Genomic DNA, 20,257 nt, shown 5'->3' with positions numbered 1-20,257 from the left:
ACTGTGTTTGGCATCTGCCTTTGCTGTGGCTCTGGGCACCATGAGACCCCAGGGAAGCCCTGACTGGTGCAGCAGGGCCATGGCGAAAGCCATGGGTGCATAAAGCTCCCAGGCTCGTGGGGAGGAGGTGTTTGCACCCAGGTACAAGGTGCTGCAAGGCCATCACAGCATCTTGGAGGCTGCAGAGGGGCAGGAGCAGCCTCTCGCTGACTTTCTGGGGGGTGCAGGGTCCCTCCTTCTGTTTCCCCAAGTCAAGACACAGGAGAGTGCACAGAGGAAATGCACAGAAGGGGAGTGAGACCCTGAGAAGGGGGCTGAAAGCATGAATTTCATTCATGGAAATCTATCCCTTGAGGGTCAATTCTACGACTCCACAGCTGGCAGCTCCTTTCCAAAGCCCAGAGCCTGGGGCAGGGGTACAGGTTGCAGCTGGATTCTGGCTCTGATACAGGATGCTGGGTGTGGGATGCTGGGTGCCAGATTTAGGCTGTGGGGTGGGGTGTGAGGCCAAGTGCAGCCAGGAACGACGGTGCTAGTGAGCAACCTGGCTCCCAGTGCTGAGCTGCCATGCATGGGTGCTGGGACGGTGTGGGAGGACGTAAGCACCCGCTAGTTTCACTGCTGCCTTCCCCTTCCTGCTGCGGGTGCCCGAAACGAAAGCAGAGTCAGCGCGTGAGCATGCTGACACCACCTTCCATCCTGCAGCCCTGTACCCTGGTGACTCTGTGGCGGTGGGGCCTGCAGTAGCTGACCCTGGGGCACCCACTCCATCGCTGCCCCAACCTCCATTCGGTCCTCTGCTGAGGATTTCCTTAACCAGGTAGCAACCAGCAGGGACAACAGGATCTGTGAAGAGACAGGTAAAGGATGCTCCCCAAGTCGGCTGGAGCACCGCGGGGTCAGCCCTGGGATGGGGTGGAGGGCTGTGGAGGCAGAAAAAAACAGAGAGCACCCAGTGGGATGTGGGAAGGGCTGTGCTGTTGGTGCACTTAGGGCGCTGGGCTGTGGGGTGCAAGGCCCCCACTGCACCCCTGCCATGTTTCCCACAGCCAGCCTGAGGCCCGGGTGTGCAGCGCACCCTGGGAGCTGGGAGGGATCCAGGGGGCAGCGAGCAGGGCAGGGTGCCGGGGTGCAGGCAACTGTCCCGGCATGTGGGAAGCCCAGCAGGCAGAGGATGGGAGGGAAGGCAGGCCTCGGCGAGGGGCCAGGCCAGGGGCGGCCCCCGTTGCACCCGTCATGCATTACTGGAAACATCTGGCCAGGGCTGTGGGGGTGTGTGCTGGCTGCACATGCACGTGCACACATGCACGTGAGTTCAGGAGTGCGCACATGCACATATGTATTTATGGGCATGTATATATCAGTATGTGCATCCATGTACATGTACAGTCATGTTCACATGTGCATGTGTACCCATACATGTCCACACACACATGCACAGGCATTGAGGTTTGCATATGCAAGTAGATGCCCATACACACGTGTATGCCTATAGACACTGACACGTACCTTTCCATGTGTACACACATGTACACACACCCCTAAATACATAGGTATACATGTACAGACTTGCATGTATACACATGTGTATACACGTGGCAGCAATCACACTTGCTGCAGCATGCACATGCATGGACTCACACATGTGCAACAGACACATGCACACACACACATGCACATATGTACAACAGTCACACTAACCACATGCATCCTCGCTGGAGCCTGAGGGTTCATCGTGGTGCTGCGCCCTGGCAGAGTGACTCTGTGCAGGTGTTCCTCTGTGTGTGCTTGTAGGTGTGAAAACATGTATGTGTGGATGCACGTATGCCCTGTATGAGCCTCTTTGTGACCGTATGTCCCATATATGTCCACATGTGCCACGTGCCTTTGCAAGCCTGCGTATGCCCCTGGGTGTCCGTGTGCCTGTGGGCTGCATGTGGGCTGCGAGTGCCCAAGTGTGTCAAGTGCTTAGTGTGCCCGTGTGTGCCCGTGTGTGCCCATGTGTGCCGATGTGTGCCGATGCACGCCCATGCATGCAGCGTGCCGGTGTGTGCCCATATGTGCCCGTCTGTGCCATAGGTACCTGCGCTCCCACGCGCGTGCGTGGGCACCATATGTACCCCGAGTGCCCCCAGTGTGCCGTGTGCGCTCTCACGCCCCGCGGGTGCCCGCGCTGCCGGCGGTGCCCGCGCCCCCGGTGCGGGTGCGGATGCCGGAGCGGGGCGCTGGGGAGCGCGGCGCGGCGCGGGGGGCGGAGCGCGGCGGCGGGGGCGAGAGGCGGCGCCAGCCCCCACCGACCTCCAAACTTTCATTAACTCGGCAGCACCGGCGGCGTCGGCGGCTCCGGGCCTGGTACAGCATCGGCACCGGCACCAGTACCGGGCCGGGCGCAGCGTGGCGGTGCTCCCGTGGGCCCACCTGGCGCGGCGGGAGGGGCCGGGCGGCGGCATGGGCACGGTAAGGGGCGCGCATCTCCGCCGGCACCGGGTGCCCGGTCGGGCCGGCAGCCGCGGGAGTACCGGGGATGGGGGCAGCTGCCGGGGAGGGGAGGAGAGGAGAGGAGAGGGGCGGGGACGGCGGCCGCGAGTGGCTCCGGAGCGGCGGGGACGGGGACATCGGGAGCGGCACCGGCAGCGCCACTGTGAGCAGCACCGGGCGCGGCCACCCGCCGGGACGGTGGCGGGAGCGGGATGCGGAGCGGTCCCGCATCTGTTGCTTTCCCGGCGCAGCGGCGCGGTACCGGCGGAGCGCAGGGGCGCGCCGCGCAGAGCAGGGCTGCCTGCCACTGCAGCTGACCCGGGGGGGCCGCGGGGACCGGGGCGGCCCGGCCCGGTGGCGGGGCGGGGGGGCTGGCGGTAATTTTCCACGGGCATGTGCCGGGGCGGGGCGGCGGAGCAGCCACCACGTGGCGGCTGATGTAACCGGGCCCCCCCCCCCGCCGTGCTGCACCGGGCGGCGGCGGCGGGGGGATGCCGGGCGGCGGACGAGTGGCGGCGGGCGCTGCCCGGGGGGCCTGCCGCCGGTGCCGCCGCCAGGGATGGGGGGGTGGGGGGAGCAGGGCGGCGGCAGGGCGGCCCGCTACCCGCCTCCCGCGGGTACCGGGGAGACCTGACTGCGGCGGGCCCGGCGGATGCTGGCGGAGGAAATGGCCTCGCAGGTGGCAATGGCTGCGCCGGTGGCCCGGGGCACCCGCCGGGCGGGAAGGGACCGGGGTGGGGGAGCTGTATCTTGCGACCGGGCATCTGCAGCCTTCCCCTGGGTGCTTTGGGCTGCCTCTCCCGCCGAGGTGTGACACCTCAGCCAGGAGCCCCCGCGGGTGCCCAGGTGTTCCCACTTCCACGGTGCCATCCGTCCTGTCTCTAGGTCGAGCCGCCCTGCCCTCCGAGGTGTCACGGCATTCCGCAGCTCTGAGAGCCGCCCCGCAGCGCCAGTGCTTTGCATCCCCATCCCTGCCTGGCTTTCTCAGGGGATGCTGCAGCCTCAGGCATCCATGCATCCATCCCGTTGCTGCCCTGCATCTGGCTGGGCGCTTGCCTCCTTGTCAGGCTGGGAGCTGAAGCCAGCAGCGTCTATGCAGGCACACAGCTTTATCAGCGCCTGGCAGACCCCGGGGGGAGCGGTGGGCTGTCCACTTGGGCGCTCTGCCTTCCCAGGACACAGAGTGAAGCCCTGGGCTGAATTCAGGGCTGCAGGGTGGGCATAGCCGGTGATAGGTGTGTGGTGGGGAGGAGGTCTGGCCGCTGGCTCTACGCTTCTCACTCTGAGAGGTCCCTGTGCCATGTGAGCAGTCAGCCTTGTGGTAGTGATGACATCTCGGCTCCCCCTGGAAATGCAGCTGCTTCTGGGAAGGGCTTTGGCTGTGGGACGCGTTATCTGCTGACAGCAGCCTGCTTACGCTGGAGGGGCTGTGGCCAGGGCTGGGGGCTCACCCCGCATCCCCTGGCCTCCTGCCCTTTATCTCCACTGCCCGTGCTCCCTCTCCACGGTTTAAGGGCCTCGTGCCCCTCTGGTGATCACTCTAGACCCATGGCAGCCTGGGGATAGGCCCTGGGGGTGCTCGACTGCAGGTGGTGGGGGTCAGGGACTCTTGGTGGGGGTTGGGGATCCCTCCCCAGCCAGCAAGGACACCAAGTGCTAGTGTGAGATCTGCAAACATTGATGCTGTTGCACGGACAATCAAACTGGTCTTTGGCAAGAGTGGCTGTCCCTCCTGGTGAGGTCAGGCCCCCGGTGCTCCCTGAGGCTTTCAGCAGCCCCAGGCTGGGGCAGGGGTAGGGGCAGGGAAGGCAGCTTCCCGTGCCTGCACCCTGTCCAGTAGCACCTGGTGCCCGGCAGAGCCCAGCAGCTCAGCCCCCCTGCGCCGCACGTGCATCAGATGCACCGGGGCAGAAGGCAATCATTTCCCATCTGTGTCCTGCGCGGCAGCTGAGCCCTGCGCTGGCCCCGCTCAGCGCCCAGTCCCGGCGCTGCAGTGTGTCGCAGCCACTTCAGCTCCAGCTCTCGCTGGGGCAGAGCTCGGGCCCTGCTCCTGCCCACAGCCCCTTGTTGCCCACCTGCCGGGAGGCTGACAGCCAGCTGCTTGCAAGGTCGTCTGTCTATACCCGGTAAATCTTTAACTGCTTCTTGGGAAACACCTGGGAGCCGCCGCTCATGTGAGTGCCAGGGGGTTCGTGTGAGTGCCAGGGGTTCGGAGACACTTGGAGTGGGTGGGTGGGAGAGACCACGCTGCCAGCCCACCCAGCCCCAGACCCTGCGTCCGCTGCCAGCCCCGCTCCCATGTGCCCTGCGGGCAGGTATGGGGGCCTGTCATGGCTTCCTGGTGGGAGGGGGAGGCCTGGGGCGGGGATGTGCCCACCCTACCAGTCACGTCTCTCTTGGTGTCTCTCCCCTCTGCCCAGCTTGCTCTGACAGTGGATTGAAGTGCACTGGTGCTGGTGCCGCAGCCAGCGTGACGGAGAGCGGGCAGGCGAGGGACCCTGCGGTGGGCAGCCGCCGCCACACTCCAGCCTCCAGGGATGGCCGATAAGTGCAGCGAGGGGCTGCTGGTAAGTGCTGCGCTGTGGGGAGTGGGCTGGCATGGGCCACTGCCTTGGGGACCCGGAGCACCCAGTGTAGGGAGCAGGACACTGGGACGCCTGTAAGGCTTGGTGCCCCCCTGGGACCCCCAGCTGAGGTTGTGCCACCCTGATGCTCCCGCAGCACAACGACCAGCCTTGTGCCTGCAAGGCTCCCTGGGCGTGGTATCTCGCTGTACCTGGGGATGCTATCGCCCGTCTCAGGCACGCTGCCCAGCCTTATCACCTGCCTCAGCTCTCTGGGCGGGCGGCAAAGGTGGGAAAGCCCCAGCTGGGTGGCTCCTCTGCCTGCTCTCAGCATAGGGCATAGGCACCCCTCTGTGCTGGGTGCCCCCAGAGGGCTACAGTGTGGGGCTGCTTCCCCTTTGCCTCCACCCGGCAGGCTGTCCTGGACAGGGCTGGTAGGATGGTGTACGGGCAGAGCCAGGTTTTTCCAGGCACTAGTGTGATGCCCAGCCCCTCTGTACTTGCAGGCGGTGTGCTGCAGGCTGCTGTGCGCTGCTCTGCGCTCATCAGTGGCAGGAATGGCTTCAGTGCGCCGGGTGGATGTGGGATGCGCTTGGCATGTGTCCGTGTTGGAGGGCTGCAATGGCCCCGTGCTTGTGGCAGCTCTGCTGTGCAAGTGTTTGGTGCTTGGGAGCCCTTGAGCTCAGGTTCCTGTGCCGGGCTGCTGTGCTGTGTTGGGCAGGTGAGCCCAGGCTGGGCTTGGCTCTTCCCTTTTTCCCAGTGGATGGGAGCTGAACCATCCGGGCCAACACAATTGTCGGGCCTCCCCTTCCCCAGGGGCTTCCTGAAATAGCTGCACGCTCCAGCCAGAGGGCTGGGAGCCAGGACTTCCCTGGGAAGCCAAGAGCCAGAGGAGCAGTGTCCTCCAGCAGGCGCTTCCAGCACACTTGCGTGCGCGTGGCTCCTTCATTTGCGTGTCCCAGCATGGCCCTGCTGGCTGTGCCTGCAGCAGGGAGCCCAGCACCCATCCTGCCTGCAACGGGCAGTGTGGAGGGTGAAGGTGGCCAGTAGAAGAGGAAGGCAGTTTTCTACAGAAGCCCTTGGCTGGGAATAGGGAGGTGCTGAGGATGTGTCCGGGCTTGATCAGGGATCTGTTATGGGGATGTGCTCCTGCATGTGTGGGGTGCTTGCCATGGCTCTGTGTGGCTGTTGTGTTCTTGACCTGGTTGGAGCAGCTGGCGTTGCACTGGGGCGAGGGCTGAGCCTGGCACCTGCAGCAGGGAGCCAGCCATGGGAGTGCCCACCTGCTGCCGGTCAATCTTTAACCTGCTTCTTGGAAGTACCTGACCAGCCCACCCCAGGGCCAGGGCACGCAGACAGGTGGGAATGGGCAGGGGACCACAGGGTCTGGCACATGCTATGCTGGCCACCCTGGCTTGCAGCCCAGTGCTTCACTATTTGCAGGGTGCAAGGACACCCCTGCACAGGGCATGGGGGATGCTGGTGTGGGGGCTGTGGGGGAAGGCAGAGGTCCCTGTGAGAGCATCCCTGCTCCTGGAGCATCCTCATTCCTGGAGCAATCCCTGCACCATAAGAAAGCCTTGGCAGGAGCTGTGGCAGGACAGGCACTAGCTGCTGAGCTGCCTGGGTCAGTGAGGAAAGGAGGTAATCTCCCTGGCCTGCCTCCAGGGCTCTGCCAGTCACCTGGTAAAGTGCAGTTCCTGCCTGTCCTCTCATCCCTGCCTGCAGGTGCAGCTCCCGCCACCGCTGCCCCCAGCCCAGTTGGGCTCCCGCAATGCAACCCCTGCCCAGGGATGTGTGTGCAACGCCTGGGGCCGCGGTGGGACTCGGGGTGCCTGCTGTGCCCTGCCTGGGGAAGGACAGGGTTTGATGGAGGCAGCAGCTGGGTGATGTGCAGCTGTGCCTCAGTTTCCCCACCTGTGGGCTGGGGCCTGCTCTTTCCCATTGGTTTGGGTGTGACAAGGGTGCTGTGTCTTGCTTTTGCAAGCTCTGCGTTTTGTTGATGGCTCTGGGAAGCTCTGCATGCTCACTCCAAAACAACAGGCAGAAGGGTGGGCAGTGCCCCCCTACCACTCCCAAGCCCTGCAGATGCCCTGTCAGTGGGCGGCCAACGGGGTGCAGGGCAGCTCCAGGGGCTGGGTCAGTTCCTGTGTGACCAGGCAGGAGGGTCCCCGTGGCGCCACAGAGGAGTGGGAAGGGTCAGACAGCCTCTCTGTCCCTGGCCTTTAAGAACATTTTGTTTTGTTCTCCTCAGGGCACTTTGTTCAGGCTCCAGCAGTACCCGTGGCTCCTGACTCCCGGGCTGCCTTGCTGGCACGGTCGGGCAGCCTTTGGCCACGGGGCACCCCGCTCAGGTGGGCTCCTGCCATCGCCCCAGCCCACCCTGGGCAGACAATGGGGAGCCACTGCCACCGCACTGCTGGGGATTAAGGGCTGGGAAGGTGGGGGGGCCCTGCCTGTCCCAGACACCCCCAGCAGCGTGGTGCCACTGGCCAGTGGCTGCGGGCAGGGGAGCCAGTAGAGCTGCGGAAGTGGTTCTTGGCCCCAGGAGCCCTTCCTGGAATACCAAGGGGCAGTGATGGGGAGGGGGGGGAGGCAGCACAGGATTTTTCTGCCTGAATGCCCTGGGAGAATCATGTCTGCCCCGGGAGAAAGGGGCTGGAGAAAGGCAGCCCTGGTGGAAGCACCTGGCTGGAGGATGGTCCCTGGGCATCACCCCTGCCCCAGGCACCCTACAGCCCTGCTCGGGGACAGGATGACAGGGGCTGGAAGACCCACAGCCACCCTCAATACACCTATTGCCTCTGCATCTCAGCCCCAGCACTGCCAGCCAGTTGGTGTGGGACTGGGATGCCAGGGGAGGTGAGGGTCCTGCTGTGGGCCCTTCATTAGCAGCAGTGTGTGCCCGTAGGGCTGGCAGTGACCTCTGCCTGCCTTCTGGCCAGGCTGCCAGTGGAGCAGCACTGTGCTCCCGTGGGCTGGCACAGGGCCTGGCATCCCTGGGATGGGACGGTGGGTCCCGTGGTGCTGTGCTCAGGCTGCTGCTAGGGGCACGGGGAGGGGGGCACTGTGCCTGGGGCAAGACATCGTGGTAGTGACATGCAGGTGGCCTAGGCAAAGTGATGTGGTCAAACTGGGCATAGAGGGTTGCTTGTGTGGGCACCTTGCAGAGTGTTGGGGCACAGAAGGTGCCTGGCCGCATGTTGGGCAGGACAGGTGGCTGAGCTGGCTGGGCAGGGCTGGAGTCACTGGCTGGGCAGGGCTGGAGTCACTGGCTGGCACAGCGTGGGGTGGCTCTGGCCTTGCACATGTCCCAGGGGGGTCATGCTTGGATACTGCCATCCCATGGATAGGGCATGTCCCAAGCTACTGGGTGGCCAGTGCAGGAGGGGACAGGGACAAGCACTAGGTGCTGGTGCACGAGGGGCCAAGCACCCGCCTGCACACGTGTGCTGTTCATGTGCATGCCTGCGGCCATTGCTGCCCAGACCCCAGATGGTCGCCCGAAAGCGCCGTCCTGTCCCCCCGCCCTTGGTGCACCATCACGCCTCGCTGGCGCCTTGGCCACGCTCCCCAGCCGGGGCACAGGGCTGGGAGCAGCTGGGGCACCCCGAGCCTGGCTGAGGGGCACCCTGCGCCTGCCATCCTGTGGGACACAGCACCCCGCTGGGGTCCCACCCCTCCCTAGCAAGGGGGCGAGCAGGGAGGCTGCGGAGTGCCCGGGTGGCAGGGGGGTCATGGCACAGCCCTCCTGCCAGCCAGATGGTCCCCCGTGGGGCAGTGACCTTTCAAGGGTTGCCATGGAGACCCCATGATGTCGCCAGTGGTATGACGTCAGAGTAGTGTGGCACCAGGCTGGGGATGTGTCAGCAGGCAGCCTTGTCCCCATGCCCCCATCCGCCAGCGGGGCCATGCCTGGTCCTCACAGCCCTCAGGTGCCCAGGGTTGGGGTCAGGTGTGTGGGGCTGGGGACACTGGGGTATGGAACGGCAGGCTCCAAGGGGACGTGGCCCCCTGCCACACTCCAAACACAGGTCCCGGCCCTGGCCAGACGGGCAGCAGTGCCCGCAGGGAGGGCAGCGCTGCCCGCTGAAGCATGCGGGGCTGTGAGCAGCTGGACCCCGCTAATGAGGCCTCATTAAGCATGACAGGGCTCAGCCCGCTGTGCAGCTTGCCCTGCCTGAGCCTGCCAGGGCAGGCACCTGGCTCACGGGGGCACGGCTCGTGGTGGCGGGAAACTGAGGCATAAGGGTCCCTGGGCAGGCAGGGGTGGTGCTGGGGCAGGCAGCGTGGTGGGGTGCCGGTGCTGCGGCGGCGTGGCTGGCGAGGGGCTGAGCCTGGCTGGGAGGCAAGTGGGGAGCAGTGCCAAGCACTGGAGGCAGCGAGTGGGGGGAGGCAGGCGGGCAGCTGCTGCACCAGAGCCCAAGGTGCCAATGAAGCTAGGGACTCGCCGAGCCGGCCAGCCTGTCCCTCTGGATGGTGGCTGTGGGCAGCCGGGCCCCCTCTGGCCCCCTCAGCAGGTCAGTGGGGAGCTGAGAGCAGGGTCTCAGTCTGGGGGGCAGAGTGGGGGGGTCAGGGTGGGTGGCGGCCACGCCAGCGCTGTCACCCCCCTACCGTGGCTTTCCAAGCCCCTTTGCGCCAGCTCCGGGGTGATGGGCCTGCAGGGCAGATCCACAGCTGCAGCTTTGTGCTGTGGGATGCTGGAGAGGCACCCCGAAGCCCCACAGCCAGGGATGTGGGGTGCTCCAGGGGATGGAGGGCACAGTGTGGCACCAACCCCCTCCATGGCCTCGGCTGTGTTGGTTGCCGGACGGTTGCGTGTTCATTAACTCTGGAACCTACTGATTGCAAGAGAGGTGCACAGCACCCCTTTGCCTTGCTCAGTGCTGCAGGGGCAGAGGCTAGCAAAGATCCCCCCCCCCCCGCCCCATTTCATGGGCATCAGTCAAAGTTTGCCCTGTCCTCCCATGGCACCCCAGGGATGGGCTGGTGCTGCTGCAGATGGCTGGCAGAGCACACTCAGGGCTGTTGGTGGGGCTGGGCAGCCTCCCTGCGTTGCAGGGTGGTCGGGACTGTGTTGCACTGCTGAGGGGTCCCGGGATCTGGACATCCCCCTCAGCACTGTGTCACCCTGCCCCTGGGAGTGCCCCCATGCTGTACCTCTGCTGCACCGGGGCAGGGGCGAACACAGGGCTGGGCACTGCAGAGAGAGGGCAGGGATAGCTCAGATGTGCCGGTGGGGCTGGCAGAGCCGGGACGGGCAAGCTGGCAGGTCACGGCAGGCTCTGGTGCAGGGCTGGCACTTGTGGGCTCATTATCCCATGTGCCAGGGACAAGGAGTGCAGGACCTGATTATAGTCCCCCTCCCCAGCACCCAGAATCTGTGGACAGCCAGCGAGTGTCCCCAGGACACCCCAGTCCATGTCACTCCATCCCTGGGGACCCCTGTCCCAGGCTGGGGTTCCCCTATGCCAGGCATCTGGCACCCCAGTTCCCTGCCCTGGAAGAACTGCTATTTTGGCAAACAATGTAATTAGCATCTATTTGTATCTTCCGTCCCTGCTTTGCCCAGCCATGACTTCATTGCCATGGATGTGGCAAAGAGCAATGACATCAGGCTGATGACATCAGGGCTGACTGGTACCCTGCATTGGCATTGCAGGAGCAGCCCTGGCACCCAGTTAGGAGGCTGGGGAAGGAACTGGGGGTCTCTCACTGGTTCGAGGGGGGGCTGGATAAGGCTGATACCCGATGGAGTGCTTCTGCTGGGCTTAAATACCTCTGTGGGGGCAGTCTGAGTGGAGGGAAGAAGAGGGGGGCACCATGCTGGAGATGCCTCCCATGGGGACATCCCCTCCCCGCATCAACTCTGCCACTGCCATGAGCTTCCCAGCCATAAATCAGGGCCCTTTCGGGTAGTGGGGGGCATCCGGGCACCCCAGCCAAGCTGTCATTGTGAGAGGCAATGCTGCTTAGCATGAGAAAGGCTCCGGTGCCAGGCAGTGTGATGGATGATGCCTGCTTTGCTTTGCTGGGCTGGGGAAGCTTTGGCCATATGAGGAGGGGGGTCCCTGGGGAAAGGGGAGAAAGGATGCCCTGGGCACCCTGAACATCTCCGAAGGTGGGTGCGGGACATCTCCAAAGGGGATGTTTGGGGTGCCCGGAACATCCTTCTTCCTCCCCCCACGCCGCCTCCCGCTATATTTTCACTCAAGCCAGGCATCTTTTGGAGCTGCATGGGCGTATGTGCATGGAAAATGCAGGGTCTGGGAGCAGGACCGCCCTTTCCAGGGGCTTGCATCCGTGCTGGGGGGCAGCTCGCCCTTTGCAGCCCAGCTCTGTCCCATCCCCACAGCAGGGAGGGATGTTGTCTCATCTTCCTGGACACCTGGGTTCTCGGTGTGCGTCCCCCTCTTTTACCAAGTGGGGTTGGGAGGACAGTTAATGACTGTAAAGGACAGGCTGACCTTCCCAGATTTGGGGAGAGGAGGGGTGGTAGCAAGCTGATGGGTGAGCCTGCAAGTGTTTGCGCACGTGTGCATGCTTGTGCATGCATGGGCACACGTGGCTGCCCCCTTACTGGGGACAAGTGCGGCAAAGCCCAGCACTGTAGGAAAGGTGGGGGGGGGGAGGGGGGGGCACAGAGGCCTGGTGCTCTCGTTGCACTGGTACCAAGCAGCTCAAGGCTGGTGTGCCCCATTGCATGGGGGTGAAGCCATGCCAGGGTCACCCGAGCAGAGGGTTAGCCCTCTGGCTTTAGGACAGGGATGAGGTCCTCTGTGGGCATCGGGGCTCCAGACTGACCCAGCGCCATGCACTGTGTCTTCCCCCCTCAACCAGACCCTTTGTCAGGGAGGCTGGAACATTGCCCCCTCTCCTGCTGGCCGTGCTGCTCATTAGGAACCTCGTTAGTGCGAGCAGCTTAATCAGAGGCTTCTCGATCGGATCAGCCTCATGGAGCGGGCAGTGTGCCCTAGTGTGGGGACAGTGCTAGTGTCCTGTCCCCCAACCCAGGGTACCCCCTCAGTCCCACTCCCACTCAGCACCCCACAGGAGACTCCCCCAGCACCCAGGGCTGCTGTGAGCTCATTTCTGACAGTCTTTGCCCACAGGCTGTGGCGTGGGCACCCTGGTACCCTGACTGGGCATGGCCAGCATGTCTTCCCTATTGCCCTGCCCAAAGCGCCCAGTGATCTGACCGCCCCCCCATCGCCCCTCTCCCCAGCCCTGCACCCCAGCAGCCCCCCCGTGGCCCCCGGCGCGTGCAGGCCCCGCTTGTAGCAGATGGCTTTGTTTGGCAGCGCAGTGCCGGAGTCGCCGGGCATCACGTCCCGGCTGTGCCGGCCCTAATCGAATGATACGGTTAGGTGCACCGTGCCTGCTGCCTGCACCCCGCCGGCATGAGCAGATCCAAAGCGACGGCTCCCATTTGTGGCCCGCTCGCTGACGGCATCAGCCATTGTGGGGGGCACATGGCAGGGATGCAGCGGGGGGAGCAGCGTGAGTGGGCATGGGTGTGGGCATGGGGTGTCCATGGTGGTGGAGAGACTGTCACTGTGGAGCTCCAGTGTGCTCCTAGGGCTGCCGGCACCCCATGCTGCTCCCGTAGGGTCACGGACTGACCGGCACTCCCATCCTGTGTACCCATCACCTGGCCTTGGGTGGAGAAGGCAGGGTTTGGGGTACCTGCAGCACCCCAGAAATGCCATCTGCCCTCAGCCCAACCTGCCAGAGCTCTGTAGCATCTGGGCAAAACATTAGCATGAGCCCAGGGCCATGCTGGGATGGAGCCATGGGGTGATGGGTGCCATCTCTGCTGGGGGTGATGGGTGCTTATCCCTGTTGTTGTTGTTGGCTCCGGTGTGAGCTCGCATTGTGTGGCAGCCTGCACAAAGCGCCCTTTCTTGCCCCTGTCTGACCCCCTCCCCCCAGGTCCCCTGCAGTGAGGGATGGCTGGGCACCAGGGCTGTCCCGCTTAGGGGACTCAGTTGCATGGGACCCCCTGCCCTGGTGCTGCCCTGAGTATGGTGCCCTCACTGGTGACTGAGCTGGCAGCAGGACCCCAGGGGCAGTAGGGTGCCTTTCCCAGGAGGCACCCAGCCCCCCGCCTGCTCTGGTCACTGCACCCCACTACCCATTGAGGGGGGGCCCCTGCTTCACCCCGGGGGTCCCACCATTTTCGCCCAGCCGTGGACAGCGGCCACCCAGCGGGACCTCTCTTGCTGGGCGCAGGGAGGAGGGGGCACGGGAACAGAGGCCCCTTTGTGCTCAGGCGCCCAGACCTGCTTTGTATGAGTTGCAGGCTCTTCCTTCGCTGCAGCCGGGCTCTGGGCAGAGCTATTCATCGGGGGGGGGCGCTGCCACCGCTGCCCTCCCCCTCCTTGGCACTGCCTGTGCGTGGCGGGATGGGGGGGACACTGGCATGAGGGAGGGATGGGGAAGGATGCTGGGGACCACCCGGCCCCGCTTGGCGGCCGTCGCCCCTCCGATGGGGCCGGCAGGGGCGTTCCTGGTTGACGCATCCCACGGCATCTCTCCACAGAATGGTGCTGTGCCCGGGGAGCGGGGCAAGCTGGACAAGAGCATCAAGCGTGGCAACTGGGGCAACCAGATCGAGTTTGTGCTGACCAGCGTGGGCTACGCCGTGGGGCTGGGCAACGTCTGGCGCTTCCCGTACCTCTGCTACCGCAATGGGGGAGGTGGGTGTCGGGGGAATGGGGTGCCTCAGGGCAGGGGTGGGGGTGAGTGCTCCAGCCCTGTGCAGTGCTTGTCAGCCCCAGGCTTGTGGGGTGATGCAGGGCATGGGGAGCACAGCTGTGCCCAGGGCCATTGCCCACTCACCCTCTGGTTGCTGCCCGCCAGGTGCCTTCATGTTCCCCTACTTCATCATGCTGGTGTTTTGCGGCATCCCCCTCTTCTTCATGGAGCTCTCCTTTGGGCAGTTCGCCAGCCAGGGCTGTCTTGGCGTCTGGAGGGTCAGCCCCATGTTCAAAGGTAAGGAGCTGCCTGTCCCCACCGGCAGACACCAACATGGGACACCCGCCAGCACATGGTACGGCCCCTGCACACCCTGTGTGTCCCCTGCACGCACACCTCCGGCACATCACGTGGCCCTGTGCAGGCACCTGCAGCTTGCACAGTCCTCCATATGTGTGCATTGCACATGTATCACTGCCTGTATGGCACAGGGCCCATGCGCATGCCCACTCCAGGCTGCATTCCCTTGCACACAGCTCGCCTGGCATCCCCCTGCACGCATTACACATGTCCCTTCACACGCAATGCATCTCCTGCGCATACCCAGCCCTGCACTGGCATCCGCTGCAGGCATTACACACACATCCCTGCTCAGGCCACACGTGTCCCCAGTGTGTCACTCTTGCAGAGTCCAGTCAGGCCCCCTGAACAGGCTGTGGGCACCCATGGCCCCTCCGGCTGTGGGCACGCTCCTGTGGTCCTCTCCCTGCGCTATAGGGTGCTGTGCCCACATGCGTGCTGTCCATGCTCAGAGCTTGCCCTGCCATGGCTGGACTGTGCTGCTGGTGCACCGCCCGGCACATCGGTGTGCTCCCATGCTGCTGGCTGCTCTGGCACATGCCTGCGTGCTGCCTTCTGGGTGATGTGTTCACATCACAGCTGAGTGGGGGCAGCTCATGCACATGCTTCTGTGTGCTCTGCACCATGGTGTGCTCAGCCTAGGGGTGCATTTCCCCTGTGCTTGTGTCACCTCTGTCACATGCCACCAGGTAGCTGCAGCCCTAAAGTCACCATAGCCAGGAGAGACCCCCACCCAGTGGTTTTCTAGGGCTGCAGCCCCCAGGAGTTTGCCTGCAGCCTTGCAGGCCATGCATCCCCTGCGCATTGCCACATGTCCCAGGGGACCCTCAGCATGACCAGGCTTGCTTGGAGGTGAGGATCCCATGCATAGTGGTTCCCCACCCCAGTGCCACAGCCAGGACCCAAGCCACAGAGCGGCTGCAAGGCTGCTGCTGGCAGTGCCGCATGCTGCCTGCCCCCGCTGTGCCAACGCCAGAACCCCCTGTGCTGCGTGCCATGCCCCTGCCGTGCCGCACCATGCCGCTCACCGCTCCCTGGTGCTGTTCCCAGGCGTGGGCTACGGGATGATGGTGGTGTCCACATACATCGGGATCTACTACAACGTGGTGATCTGTATTGCCTTCTACTACTTCTTTGTGTCCATGACGCGCGTGCTGCCCTGGACATACTGCAGCAACGCCTGGAACACGCCCGACTGCGTGGGGGTGCTGGACGGGAACCTCTCCAGCCGCGCCGCCCTCAACCTCACCCGCCTCCTCAACACCACCCAGAAGCGCACCAGCCCCAGCGAGGAGTACTGGAGGTACTGGGGATGGGACGTGGGACAGGTGAGGGGATGGTGGCAGGGTCCCGCTGACATCCACCGTCCCCCTCCCCATGCAGGAGGTACGTGCTGGACCTGTCGGATGACATCGGGAACCTGGGCGAGGTGCGGCTGCCCCTGCTGGGCTGCCTCGGCGTCTCCTGGGTCGTGGTCTTCCTCTGCCTCATCAAGGGTGTCAAGTCCTCTGGGAAGGTACCCACGTGCACCCCGCCCCCCGGCTGTGGTGGCCATGACCCTCCCCTATTGGGAATGTCGCTCCCACTGTGGACATGGCCCCACCGCTTCTGGGCACAGCCCCTCCTAGCCCGCCGCCCTGTGCATGCTCCCCACTCCCCACTCCGGGGACCCACTCAGGACCATAACCCCTCCCCTGGCCCGTAGCCCCTCCCCCAGTCCACAGTCATGCCCCTTTCAGACCACACCCCTTGTCCCCTCCCCTGGCCCCCCACCACTGAGGTGTCACCCCACAGGTGGTGTACTTCACGGCCACCTTCCCCTACGTGGTGCTCACCATCCTCTTCGTGCGCGGCATCACGCTGGAGGGGGCCCTCACCGGCATCATGTACTACCTGACGCCCCAGTGGGACAAGATCCTCAACGCCAAGGTGAGTGGGGACAGCGGGTGGTGGGTGGCCAGGGAGGAGCAGGGCTGCAGGGCACAGGGCTGACCACCCCACTGCTGCAGGTGTGGGGTGATGCGGCCTCACAGATCTTCTATTCGCTGGGCTGCGCCTGGGGTGGTCTCATCACCATGGCCTCCTACAACAAGTTCCACAACAACTGCTACCGGTGAGTGCCCTACCACGGCCCGCCACCCCAGCCCCCTGCTGCCTCTCAGGCCTACAGACAGCCCTGACCCCTCTCCCTGCAGGGACAGCATCATCATCAGCATCACCAACTGCGCCACCAGCGTCTACGCCGGCTTTGTCATCTTCTCCATCCTGGGCTTCATGGCCAACCACCTGGGCGTGGATGTCTCCAAGGTGGCTGACCATGGCCCTGGCCTGGCCTTTGTTGCCTACCCCGAAGCCCTCACGTTGCTCCCCATCTCACCCCTCTGGTCCATCCTTTTCTTCTTCATGCTCATCCTCCTGGGGCTGGGTACACAGGTAGGTCGTGGTGGGGCAGCATGGTAGCACCAGTGCGTTGGGATGGGGTGGCATGGTGGGGCCAAGGCGGTGACATCCTGCCCCCTCTGTCCCACGCACAGTTCTGCCTGCTGGAGACACTGGTCACAGCCATCGTGGACGAGGTGGGCAACGAGTGGATCATCCGCAGGAAGACCTTTGTGACGCTGGGGGTGGCTGTGGCAGGCTTCCTGCTGGGCATCCCGCTCACCACGCAGGTAGGTGACCATAGGACTGTGGTGACAGGGTGTGATTGCCATGGCAGCCTTGCTCTGCTGACACCACCAGCTGTATCCATTGTTGCCATGGTGGTGGTAACACCCAATGCCTGGTGTTGCCATGCCAACCCTGGTGACAGCATCCAGACTAAGCAATGGTATCTGGTATCTGTATCCGGACTAAGTGTCACCATGCTGACCCTGGCATCGGGTGCTGCCATGCCAACCATGGTGGTGGGATCCGGGCTGTGTGTTGCCATGCCAGCCCTGGCAGCGTGGCTGTGCCGTTGCTCTGCCGATGGCAGCGGTACAGCTGAGGCAGCTGTGTCAATGGGTGCCTCTTGCAGGCGGGCATCTACTGGCTCCTGCTGATGGACAACTACGCCGCCAGCTTCTCCCTGGTCATCATCTCCTGCATCATGTGTGTGGCCATCATGTACATCTACGGTAGGTGCAACTGCCTACGGCCAGTTGGCCAGCAGGGCTGCCCCAGCCAACTGGTGGGCTAACTTCTAGCTAGTCATTGTCTTGCTGTGGGGTAACTGGCAAGGCCATTGGCCAGTTGGGCAGCTCTGACCTGGTGGATCCCACCACCTGGGTCTGGAGCTGGTGCTGGGCAGGGGTGGGAGGGGGCTTGGGGTCCCAGCCCAGCAATGCAGGGGCTGATAGTCACTTGTTCCCCCAGGGCACCACAACTACTTCAAGGACATTGAGATGATGCTGGGCTTCCCACCCCCGCTCTTCTTCCAGATCTGCTGGCGCTTCATCTCGCCCGCCATCATCTTTGTGAGCATCGTGACCATGGGGCACAGGGCCATGGGAGAAGGGGGCTGGGAGCCTACCTGGTCACCCCACATACCCACCCTGGGGAGGATGCAGGGGAGCGGCAGGGATGGGGCAGAGCAGGGTGATTGTGGAGGGCACAGAGCAGGCTGGCTGCTCCCCACTGGCTGATCCTGCCTGTCCCTCCCCAGTTCATCCTGGTCTTCACAGTGATCCAGTACCGGCCCATCTCCTACAACGATTACGTCTACCCCACCTGGGCCATCAGCATCGGCTTCCTCATGGCACTCTCCTCCGTCATCTGCATCCCCATCTACGCCATCTACAAAGTGTGCTGCTCGGAGGGGGACACGCTGCTGGAGGTGGGTGGCTAGGGGCTAGACCGCCTTGTTCGTGTCCCACCTGGAGCTGCCTGCAAGGCTGTCCCCAACCCCACCGGAGCTGTCAGCACCCCGCAGCGGCTGTGTGCAGGCAGCATCCATGGGGCACCCCCGCCTCTGGGTACCCTGGGAGCCACTGGCATGTTGGGGCAGGCTGGGGTGGCGGAACATGGTGGGTGCTAACCCTGTCCCCATCCTCTCCCTCTCTCTCTAGCGCTTGAAAAACGCTACCAAGGCAAGCAAGGACTGGGGCCCAGCACTGGTAGAGCACCGCAGCGGGCGCTACGCCCCGGCGTTCAGCCCCTCCACCGAGTCCCATCTGGAGGTGCAGCCCCTGCAGCCAGAGAAGGGTCGGAGCGAGGCAGCGGCTGCCTCCCCCGTGCAGGGCAGCAACGGCTCAGCCCACAGCCAGGACTCCAGACTGTGACCCCCTGCCGTCCCTGCACCCCCTCTAACCCCTCCCGCGCGGTGACACTTTCGCACCTTCCGCTGGCGGAGCCTGGCTCCGGGCTGCACCGGACCGCAGGGGGCTCTCAGCGCCTGACCCCGAGACCCCCCACGTCCTTGCCGGTTAACCCCCCCTGCCCCCCCCGTGGCGTTCGTTAACCCTCATGTTTACGGTAACCTTTGTGCGCGACGCTGGGACAAGAGAGGAGGGGGCACAGCCCCAGGAGGGCCGGGAGCCAGAGGCACTTTGCGGGGGCCCTGCCCCAGGGGGATGCACAGGATGGGGGGCAGGATGCCCCCTGGCTCCCAGCCCCCTCACAGCCAGGCAGCCTGCCCCACCGTGGGGCACAGTCCTGGCCCACCCGTGGGGAGGGCGTGGGGTGGGACCAGGGCTGGGGCATGCCAGGGCTGCCCGTGGCCGCCCCAAGCTGTGTGTGCACAGGGCCGTCGTGGCAGGGTTTGGCACCGCAGGACCCCCAGCCCACGTGGGCACCCACTGTGGCTCAGAGCCTGCAGGGTCCCACGGGTGGCCGTGCCAAGCACCAGGCCAGCAGAGGGAGACGGGGCAAGCACAGTGTCCGCATGGGCAGCGGGATCCCATGGTACAAGACACGAGCACTTAGAGCACAGGTGTGCGTGCATGTGTGTGTCCCTTACCCATAGATGCGGTATGGGCATGCATGTCACGTACATGGGCACACATGCACGGTACCCCAGGGCTGTGCAAGGTGGTGAGCTGGTGTGCCTCCTCCATGCATCGCTCCACCCCCACAGCCCCGTTGAGGGGCTGTGGGTGCCACCTTGGGGGCCAGGCATTAACCTGCTAAGCTGGGCACAGCCACATGCAGCGTGGGCACAGTTTAGTGCTCCTGCCTGCCCCATGGCAGGGCAGGAGGCTGGGGAGTACTTCAGCCTGGCTCGGGGGGGTGATGGGCCAAGGCCATGGTCCAGCTCTCCCCAGCAGCCCCGGCATGGTCAAGGGGGACCTTCCATGGTGCTAAGGGGGAGCAGGATGGACTGCCCCCCTGCCCCCCTGCAGCTGCTGCTAGCAAGAAGTACCAGCGGAGACACGGAGGGCTGCACCAGCCTACTTGCTCCAAGCCATCAGGGGATGCTCGGTCTCCAACCAGTATTAGTGGAGCAGGATGCACTGGCAAAGGCCAGGCAACTTTAAATGTCTTCCAGCTCCAACCAAAGGGCTTGGAGCTCTTGATTTAGGGTGGCCGGGGTGAGACCCTTCCCACTCTGCTGCCCCCCCTCCCAGCCAGTGCTCTGCACTCCCTATGCCACAGCGTTGAGGCTGACACAGGGGCACAGCGCGGCTTGGTACAGTGGCTGGAGGCAGTGGGCACTGAGCCCTGGCAGGATGTTCCAGCTCCCCTGTTCCCGTCCCGAGCCCCCCGCCGTGCCGTGGCGAGGGGCGCAGGTTCCCGCATGGTGCCCGTGCCCTGCCCCACGTGTCACGCCGCTACTCTTCACCTCTAATTGTTAGCAATAACGCACGCGTCCCTGGGCAGCACTGCCTGTGCCAGTGTCTCTCCCGGTGTAGAGTTCTAAAGTATCCTAGATTTTAATGAGATTTATATTCCTGAGGCTGTGTCCCACTGTGCCCTTCTTTGGGGACCCTGGTGGGGGTGCGGGTTGGAGAGTGGGGGACCATGTCCCATGGGTGCAGCCTTTTTCCCCTTGCATGCCCTGCACTGACACTGAGCAGCCAGACTGGGCAAGGGGGAATGCTCCCTTGGACCTACGAAACCAGCTGGAGTTAAGGCATAAGGTGGGGGACAGGGGCCTGTCCCTGCTGGGGGAGAGCATTGTCCCCAAGGGCAGGGAGGTGCAGCAAGCATCCATGGCATGGTGACAGCAGCCAGCTTTGCCC

The 20,257-nt window shown here is 64.3% G+C and overlaps 1 protein-coding gene across 5 annotated transcripts; it reads left to right on the top strand.

The window, feature by feature from the left end:
- The first annotated feature begins 664 nt into the window (after positions 1-664).
- SLC6A9 (solute carrier family 6 member 9) lies at positions 665-19,970 on the top strand. Of its 5 annotated transcripts, none has more exons than XM_055815425.1 (16): positions 665-860; positions 2,324-2,457; positions 3,364-4,604; positions 4,899-5,045; positions 13,585-13,741; positions 13,905-14,036; positions 15,150-15,402; positions 15,483-15,615; positions 15,894-16,028; positions 16,109-16,212; positions 16,295-16,532; positions 16,634-16,768; positions 17,116-17,215; positions 17,454-17,554; positions 17,743-17,913; positions 18,146-19,970. In XM_055815425.1, the coding sequence occupies exons 4-16, from the start codon at positions 5,016-5,018 to the stop codon at positions 18,356-18,358; spliced, it is 1,902 nt and encodes a 633-aa protein (XP_055671400.1). In that variant the 5' UTR covers positions 665-860; positions 2,324-2,457; positions 3,364-4,604; positions 4,899-5,015; the 3' UTR covers positions 18,359-19,970. The 5 variants fall into 5 exon arrangements, with proteins under 5 accessions (XP_055671400.1, XP_055671399.1, XP_055671398.1 ...); XM_055815424.1 differs by having other exon boundaries at positions 3,364-4,652; XM_055815423.1 differs by lacking the exon at positions 3,364-4,604.
- The last annotated feature ends 287 nt before the right edge of the window (positions 19,971-20,257 follow it).

The sequence above is a fragment of the Falco peregrinus genome, chromosome 10 (genome assembly GCF_023634155.1).
Source record: "Falco peregrinus isolate bFalPer1 chromosome 10, bFalPer1.pri, whole genome shotgun sequence".
Classification (NCBI taxonomy): Eukaryota; Metazoa; Chordata; class Aves; order Falconiformes; family Falconidae; genus Falco; species Falco peregrinus.
Note: the sequence above shows the minus strand (reverse complement) of the source record. Positions and strands in the feature narration are given on the sequence as shown.

What these genes read in the sequence shown, in the direction of transcription:
- SLC6A9 (XM_055815426.1), top strand. Translation starts at nt 5,016, where the DNA reads ATGGCCGATAAGTGCAGCGAGGGGCTGCTG. An exon ending in AGTGCAGCGAGGGGCTGCTG is followed by an intron (nt 5,046 to 13,584) that starts GTAAGTGCTGCG and finishes ATCTCTCCACAG; the next exon opens with AATGGTGCTGTGCCCGGGGA. An exon ending in GGTCAGCCCCATGTTCAAAG is followed by an intron (nt 14,037 to 15,149) that starts GTAAGGAGCTGC and finishes TGCTGTTCCCAG; the next exon opens with GCGTGGGCTACGGGATGATG.